The sequence below is a fragment of the Melitaea cinxia genome, chromosome 22 (assembly GCF_905220565.1).
Source record: "Melitaea cinxia chromosome 22, ilMelCinx1.1, whole genome shotgun sequence".
NCBI lineage: Eukaryota > Metazoa > Arthropoda > Insecta > Lepidoptera > Nymphalidae > Melitaea > Melitaea cinxia.
This window is the reverse complement of record NC_059415.1, coordinates 9,434,042-9,443,704: the sequence shown is the minus strand read 5'-3', so window position 1 is coordinate 9,443,704 and position 9,663 is coordinate 9,434,042. Positions and strand designations below refer to the sequence as shown.

The 9,663-nt window shown below is 34.7% G+C and overlaps 1 protein-coding gene across 1 annotated transcript; it reads left to right on the top strand.

The window, feature by feature from the left end:
* Window positions 1-3,350: 3,350 nt before the first annotated feature.
* Window positions 3,351-4,368, top strand: LOC123664606. Its single transcript, XM_045599123.1, has 2 exons — window positions 3,351-3,427; window positions 3,660-4,368. Exons 1-2 carry the CDS (start codon window positions 3,351-3,353, stop codon window positions 4,366-4,368), a joined length of 786 nt encoding a protein of 261 aa, XP_045455079.1.
* The last annotated feature ends 5,295 nt before the right edge of the window (window positions 4,369-9,663 follow it).

Sequence of the window (9,663 nt, the reverse complement as noted above, 5' to 3'; positions counted from 1 at the left end):
TATTAATATTGACATTTCGCCACTCTCATCTGACAACAGACACAATGAATATCTTGACTTCCTTGCTAGCTACGGCATTTTAGCAGCCCATAATATACCTACGCATGGTCGAACTTGCTTGGATCATGCCATGATGAAAACTAAAGAATCATCCTACTGTTTTATTATCGAATCTGATATAACTGATCATGAGAGTGTCGCCGTGAGCGCTAATATTAAGTCCCAGAACTATAACAACCATTTCTACTTGCGCACACGCGTGTGATCGGACGTGTATCCTGTGTTTGCTTACTAATTTATAGATAACAATTTAATATACGGAACAAACTACAAAACATTTTATAAAATATTGAATCCTAAGCCCCAGGCGTATTACAACGGTTTCAGTGATAAGATATCGTTGTTGATGATTGATTTTGAGCATTGATGTTATCTTTCTGTGTTTTTGCCATCTTGTTTAATAATAATAATAATAATAAACATTTATTCATACTCACACACATACATCGATACACAGTAAAGACAAAAAAAAAAATATAGAAATCACAACATAACAATTCTATTACAATATAACTAACTATATAGATATTATGACAAATAGCTAAATTGGAAACAATGAACACAATATACAACCGAAATAAAAGACAATGAAATTAAAAACAATAATAATAGGTAACTACCCACATAAAATCAACAATAACAATTAAAAATACCAAAAAAAAAAAAAATGAAAAATAAGTAAAATATATATAAAAAAGAAAGAAAGCGGCAACTTGTATAGCGATGTACTGATGGGAGCATTGAAACGGATGACGCTCGGCATTTGTTGGAGAATCAAGACTCCAACGCCGATTTTCAGCGTCACCCGTAAAGAGATAGGCGGAAAGCAGTTCTTATATAAAATATATTAATAAACTACAATAAAAATAAATTTTGAACATTGGTACACATATAATAAGATACTAAAATTATATACATATGATAAAGCAAAACAATTAATACGTTTTCACTTTAATGAATGAAAAAAAAGGATAAATAAATATAGAAAAATGGATTGGTGTATTAATTTTGTTATATAATAACACATAAAGTAACTCCTTTAACAATGAAAATTCCAGTTGCGCATATTTCTGTTAACTTGTGTATATATATTGTCAATTTCTTGTCTCCACTATGAATTGCTTATATATTGTATTGCGATGTACCCTACCTATTCATTTTTGTTTAATTTAGTTCTTCTAATTTCTCATGTAAGTGTTCTTGTGAGAAATAAGTGATCTTTAACTTTATATAGAAAAAAAAAACATAAGATTTAATATGAATATTTGTACATATTATAAGACTCGAAACACAAAATTGATTTCAATTCAATTAAAATCAATTGATTTGTAGTGAGCCCTTGCTCGTTGCTCATACACACACACACATAAGTATATAAATATATGCACAAATACATACACACATACACAAACACACATACACATACACATACATACACATATACATACACATACATATACATACATATACATGCATATATATACATACACATACATACATTCATATACATACACATACACACACATACACATACATACACACATACACACACATGCATACATTCATACACACACCTATCTTTACACCATAATTATTAATTAATAATTATGGTGTAAAAAACGTATGGCATGTAAATACTTTTTAAATTAGTTATTATTCCTGTAACCAATACTTTAAAAGCAATAAAAATTAGCAGTGTATTTGCACATCCAACAAGTGTTTTTTAAATTTAATTTTGAAATTGTTAACCGTTTCAAGAGATCGTAATGGCGGAGGTAAATTATTCCAGCACTTTGTCGCCATGTACCTGAAACTACCTCGAAATGCTGCTGTTCTGTGTGCGCATGTGATGAGCATGAACGCCGATCATCTAGTGTTATGATTATGCCTATCACTCGCCCATTGCAATTTATCATAAAGGTAAGGCGGCGTTCTGTAACGAATTATGCCAAATAATTAGCAAAGTGTAGTTCCATTCTTTTGTCCATACGAAGGATCTTAGCCTCGTTGAGGAAGGGCGACACATGCGCACGGAAAGGTACGTCAAAATAAAATCGGGCACATGCGTTCTGTACTTTTTGTATTATTTTTTTTGATCGAGAGAGTAGACACGACCCTATCGCGGCATCAGCGTAGTTAAACTTCGACAAGACCAATGACTCACATAGCTTTACACGTAGGTCAACAGATAATGAATTTCTTATTTTATATAAAACTTTCAGTCGGTAGTAACAATTGCTTGCGGTTCGTATGACGTGTTTCTCAAATTTTAAACCTTCATCCATCAAGATGCCCAAATTGCGCGCCTCAGCAACTCGTTCAATTTGCTCGTTTAATGTCGTAATGTTAAATGACGGGAGGTGAGTACGTCATTCTTTGTACTTGAGATCGGGTGCCTAATAAAATATATTTGGTTTTATTTGGATTCAACGTCAGTGCATTAGCTTGAGACCACTTAGCAATACGGGCAAGATCTTCATTTAATTTTTCGACAGCTGTGCGTATATCAGTAGGCTTACAAGATATATAGAGCTGTATATCGTCTGCATAAATGTGGTACTTACAGTATTCAATGTTCTTGATAATATCAGCACAATACAGTGCAAATATTAAAGGACCAATATTGAAACCCTGCGGGACACCTCTATATGTAGGGCTGGGGTCAGAGCAAACTGTAGTACCATCATGATTTTTTACCTCAACCACCTGAGCACGTTCACTGAGGTAACTGTCGAACCAGGATATTGTGTCTGGACAAAAGCCATAAAACCCGAGCTTTGACAGTAACAGTGTTCTGTTGATCGTATCAATCGTTTGTGGAGAAGAAAGTCTTGAATATTATACCAAACTAATTAAAATACAACATTAAATAAAAATATTGAGTCCCAGGCGTTTTATATCAGTGTTCATAACAGTGCATCATTTTTGAGAAGTGATAATGTGTTAAACATAATCGTATGAGTGTTCGAGTTTGCAAACTTACCCACCATCACACAACTGTTATCCACCTTTGTACCTACAATACGATACATACAATCCTAAGCGACTATACTGTTGGACTTTTTCATCTTCATTCACAGTGGTTGTTTGGTGTAACGGCGAGTGCTTGGAACGCGCATCGCGTTGTATCGACGTTTCTAAGTTCAAACCCGCGCTGTTCGTAGAATTTTGGATTTAAAATTTTCAATATTATTTTTCAATAAACGAGCGGTAGGATGTCTAAATTAAATTGGAACTGCTGTGAAGATAAAAATGACGGGGAATTATATTTGTCCTGTGCAAATTGTAAAATGGCATATCACACTAATTGTCTGCTGGCGACTGGATATTCTCAAGTACCCGACAACATCGACCCCTCAAAAGTGTGGTACTGTCCTACCTGCACACCGAAGCGGTCAAAGGGAAACAATGAGAATATACCTGTAAATACCAATTCGAGCCGGTCAATTCGAACGCGAAACTCAATAAGCGATCAACAAAAAAAAGGATGGCACTTTCCTCACCGCCTACTCTGACTTCGAGCGATGCAATATCGCATCTTGAATACCGCGACATGCTCAGAGAAATTGTTAAGGATGAAATCAATGTAATGTTGAAAGTGTTATAGTTACCATTAAGTCTGCTATTAACGATGAACTAAGACTTATTAGGGACGAGCTAAACGAAATGAAAACATTGATTAACTTCATTAATAACCAATATGATGACTTTATTAGGGAACACAAGGATAATATTAATATTATTAAAGAAGTGAAAGAGGAAAATGTCAAGGCTCAAACGGAAATTAAGGAATCGAAAACTCGCATCAATGATCTCGAACAGCGTGCCAGAGAAAAGAACTTGGATATCCAATGCGTTCCAGAACATAACAATGAAAACCTACTAGCGATTATGAAACAATTGGGCAGTGTCGTTGGCTCGGAGCTACATGATGATAAAATTTTAAATTGTACAAGAGTAGCTAAAGTTAATCGCCAAAGCCATCGACCCCGATCTATTGTTGTCCAGTTCAGCTCCCCTTATGCGCGAGACAGTTTCTTGGCCTCAGTAATCAAATATAACAAGAATCATTCTAACGATAAACTGAATACAACGCATATAGGTATAGGAGGCATAAAAAAATCTATTTACGTGATGGAACATTTATCCCCAGCAAACAAAGCTCTTCATGCCGCTACAAGAATCAAGGCAAAAGAAAAGGGCTACAAATACGTGTGGGTAAGAAACGGCCGCATTTTTGTCCGAAAAGATGACAGCTCTGACCTTAAAACAATTAAGGACATGGAGTTTCTCAGTTCCTTGAAGTAACCGTAACTATCCGAAGTCAGAATTCATGATTATAAGTTGTGTTTGTGTATAAATTCTCGTCTCTAAATATCTTTTACCAAAATGTTCGTGGCCTGAGAACTAAGACCCATGATGTGTACCGTAATGTAAGTTCTAACAATTTCGATATTGTCATTCTTACTGAAACGTGGTTGAATTGTTCAATATTTAGCAGTGAGTTATTTGACAGTAGATATAATGTTTATAGAAGAGATAGAAATACCTGTAGGCTTGGCAATAAAACGGATGGTGGAGGAGTTCTAATTGCTGTAAAAAAAAACTTAATAGCTAATAGAAAATATGAGTGGGAAAGTGAAAATGAAGATATTTGGATAACTATAAATACTACAAACCTGAAAGAGATCCATTCGATTGCTTTCTGTGCAGTGTATCTTCCACCACCCGTTAAAAAGCTGACTCTTGATGGTTTCCTTAGCAATTGTAATCGTGTATCAGAGCTTCATAATATGTATACATGTGTTAGAAGTGGTGTATAGATATATATAAAAATAATTAAAGCACAATTAATTACAAACAAGATATATTTATTACATTAATCATGTTATTTAAATTTACAATAATTATTATTCATTAACTTATTTCACATATTACGACAAAATAATGAAATCTTTTATTTATTTTCAATTAAATATAAATTTTTAACAATATAATAACAAAATACTTATCTGAAGTAAAAAGTGGGTACTCAGAGTCAGGTAGAACCGACAGGGGGCAGAGTGACGTCCTCTCTTCAAGTCTCGCAGGTAAGTGTCTCCGCATTGGTATTTTCGTCCTTTAAACTGAATATTAAACAACCCCACTCTGCCCCACCTCTGACTACCGGATGTGACACTTTATATTAACAACACTTTTTTACAAAAAGAACAATCGAAAACTATATAAAAATATTTCTATAATATGTCTTAATATTTATTATAATTATTAATATATATATATTTAAATTATTTTACACTTATTCTTCATTTTTTATTAATTAGGTATGTTGCATCTCACACGGCCATTCTGAAAATTACTTCGCTCTCGAAGTAATCTATTCGTCGTCTGATGAATCTTCACCTATAGCTGAAAATAAAACTCAATTGAGCCTGTCGTGATCAATTCCTCCATGTGCTGGTCTTGGAGTCTAAACTTATCACCAGGTCAATTACTCTAGCAACTTTAACACATTTCAATAAATCTTAGGTTGGACTGTCGTGATCCGTCCCACCACGTGCTGCCTCGTGGTGTCTAGACTTCACACCAGGCCACCTTTGCAGCACCCATCATTACCTCTCAGGTTGGGCTGTCGTGATCCGTCCCACCACGTGCTGCCTCGTGGTGTCTAGACTTCACACCAGGCCACCTTTGCAGCACCCATGATATCGCACAACATCTTACATTATCACCACATCTCACACGGTCATAGTTATAACAATTTCATCATTGCCTAGCTATACATACATTATATGGTTATTATATAATATGGTTAGTATATGGTTAAGTGTATATAAAATAAAATAAACTGGTATATATATATACCTTGTTCCACAATTCGATTCTCATCTGTCCATTCACCATCCCATTTTCGCAATTTTTCCTTAGCAACTGTAATATTGTGCAATCTTCCCTGTCCACGTAATATATATCTGTCTTTATCAAGTATTTTTATAATTTCATAGGGCCCTTTAAATTTGGGGCTGAGCTTACTATGGCGGCGATGATCTTGACAAACATAAACAATGTCACCTAATGTATAATTCATGTTATTCCGTCTTATATTATCGAAACGTAACTTGTATTTGTGTGCTGCAGACTTCATTTTATTATATGCCAAAATTCTATCAGCCCTAATGTCGGCTATCTGCTCCATACTAGAAGTACCCGGTTCTTCTATATCAGTTAGTCGAGCCTGTATGCTGGGGATATTAACATCACGACCTATCAATAGCCTTAAAGGTGAGAAACCTGTAGTCTTTTGTACCGTGCTATTAAGTGTCTGTTGAACCTTATACAAGGAGTTCGGCCATTCTGCCTCAGTGTTACAAATAGTTGTCAACATATTTATAATTGTAGCAATGTACCGCTCGACTTGGCCATTACCACGTGGAGTACCCGTTGATATCATATGGTGGTCTATATTCCATTCGCGAAATAGCTCTGTTAAATTCGTATTCGAGAAATTAGTGGCCCGATCTGTGATAACTTTAGATGGAATCCCAAACATTGTTAAAGCATCGCGTATTACCATAAGTACCTCTTCGCCAGACATTGTTTTAAGAGGTTTAAGGATACAATATTTTGTAAAAGCATCAACTATAACTAAAATGTGCTTATAACCTTCATTAGATTGGGTGAAAGGACCTGTACAGTCTAAATGGATTGTATGAAAAGGAATTGGAACCTTATCTATTGGATGTAAGAGACCTTGATATGGACCACTGTGAAACTTTCCTTTGATGCAGACTAAACAATGCGATATATATTTTTTGATAAATCTGTTAATACCGGGAAACCAAAAAGATTCCCTTACCTTTTGTAACGTTTTTTCTAGCCCAACATGACAATTTTCATCATGGTACAAACGCAGGATACTGAGCCGGCTGCCTTTTGGGACATATGCTTTAAGTTTCTTATCTAAAGGACACTTGTAATATAATAAATTATTTTTAAATACATATTGATCGTTACCAATGTCACCACTCTGTACTCTCTGTATTAATGATAACGTTTCAGAGTCTTTTTGTTATGCAATTTCTAACCAAGATGACTGGTCAGTTATTATATTTATTATATTATGTGAAGTCCCTAAGTGACTTGGTGTTGAAACATTGAATTCAATTGGATTTCTACTCAAGTAGTCGACATGTCCAACATAAATGCCCTTTTTGTAGATAACCTCAAAATCAAAATCTTGCATAAATGTCCACCACCTTGCGACTCTAAGTGATAAGTCCTTTTTATACATTGTCGATTTAATTGCATTACAATCGGTAATTAATTTAAAGCGTAGACCCAAGAGATAAACACGAAAATTCTTTAATGAGTTATATACCGCGAGTGTCTCTAATTCATAAGATGTATATTTGGACTCCGGCTCAGTAGTATGGCGACTGAAATATGCGACAACCTTATTATTTGTACCATGTTTCTGAATGAGCATTCCACCATAACCAATTGAACTGGCATCGGTGTGCAACTCTGTGGGTAGTAAGGGATCAAAAATGGATAATATGGGTTCTGATATTAACTTGTCTATGATATAGTTACGTGCCGCATTTTGGTCACTCCCCCATTCCCAACTTTGTCCGTTTTTAGTGAGTTTAGTTATACAGGCAGTTTTGGAAGCAAATTCTGGTATAAATTTTCTGAAATAACTAGCAAGACCCATAAATTGTCTGACCTGCTTCACGTTTTTAGGAATAGGAGAATTGATCAAAGCTTTAACTTTTGTTTCACTGGGTCGCACACCGTCAGCCGAAATATTCCAGCCTAAATATTCTATGGATGTTACGAAAAATCGACATTTCTGTAAATTGATAGTGAAACCGGCTTTTACAAGTGCTGCTAAACATAAATCTAGGTATTGAATTCCCTGTTCAATAGTTTCACAGGGTATAAGCAAATCATCAATGTAAACTCTAATGAACTTCAGATCTTTTACTGCTTTTGATATTGCGCGTTGGAATACAGAAGGTCCGTTACATATACCGAAAGGCATTTTAATATATTCATAGTGGCCATCAGGGGTTACAAAAGCTGTATACTTAATGCTATTAGGGGAAACTGGGATCTGATGAAAACCGTTTTTCATATCTATGGATATAAAAAATTTTGCCTTGCCTAGCCGGTCAATCTCATCTTGAATTAAAGGCAACGGGTACCTCTCTTTTTCAGTAATAGAATTTAAAGCTCTGTAATCCACGCACATTCGGTCACCACCGTCACGCTTCTTTACTAATAATACAGGACTGGCGTAGGAAGAATCGCTTTCTCGAATGATGCCGGTTCGCAAAAGGTCATTAACTATATTTTTCACCTTTTCACGTTCTACTACAGCTAAACGATATGGGCGATAATTTATATTTTTATCTGATTTAAGTTTTATTTCTAATTTACCAGTATTGACATTGCCAATAAAGCTTTCAGTAGGTAACACGTTATTGTATCTATCAAAAACATCCATAATTTTTGCTTGTAAGTCATTATCTAAACTTTTAATTTGTTCTAATAATATATCTTTCTGATTTTTGTCTATTTTACATTCAGTGAAGCAATTTAAATTTTTACGTATTAATTTAGTGCCAGATATATCAGTAATAATGGTAATGTCAGCGTATTTGACAACGTCTTGACCTATAATACAATCATAAGCAAATTTATCATCGTCTATTACATGTAAGTCTAATTCAATGCAAACATCATCAAAGCGAACCGGTACCGTAATTTTTCCGAAAGTATTCAAGTGACCCGAACCGATACCATCCAATCTTACAGAGCAAGGTGAAACGTGACAGCCTAACCGAAATGCAATGGATTCCTTTATTATTGAACAGTTAGCATCAGTATCAATCAAAGCATTAACAGGGATATTACTCTATATTATATTATAATCAGAACTTTGGTTAAATGAAGGTCAGATTGAGTCATACAATTAATAGGCTTAGTAATTTGTTTTTCACGATCATTTCTCTGTTTCGACCAACATTTTTCAATGCTGTGACCTTCTTTCTTACAGAATGTACACCTGTTTTTATTATTGACAAGTGAAAGTTCTTTTGGTCTGGGTGTAGCCTCATTACCAAAGGAGTTTCTAGCAGGTGATAGTTTCTTTGGGCATTGAGATTGAATGTGACCCCTTTGTCCACAAAAATAACAATTTTTCTGAGTAAAATAATCTGAAGTGTGGGTAAAACGAGATCTTTTGGCAACACTTGTAGAACGGGAAGAATTTTGATCATCAATAGTTTCATTTTTATCAAAAAAGCGTTTTCGTGGGTTTTTAATATAACTAGAAAAGAGGGTAATTAACTCATTAGTTGAAGACACTGAATTATTAAAAGAGGCCATACGAATATTGACATCGCGAACCCCCCCACACACAAGCTCAATGAGCTGTTCCTCAGTAAAAGGTACTCTAGTTTTCTTGAGAAGCAAAATTTTTTCCCTGGCATATTCGGCGTAAGTTTCTGCAGATTCTGAATTATACATAACGGCTTTTGTTAAATTTTCTGTCAAGTTTTTCTTAATCGGAAATAAATCTATTAAATTTTGTCTAAA

Bases quoted from the DNA above. Each gene is read 5' to 3' on its own strand.
- LOC123664606 (XM_045599123.1), top strand. From the start codon at position 3,351: ATGGCATATCACACTAATTGTCTGCTGGCGACTGGATATTCTCAAGTA. The intron at 3,428-3,659 runs GTACTGTCCTAC...TAATGTTGAAAG, and splicing joins ATCGACCCCTCAAAAGTGTG to TGTTATAGTTACCATTAAGT.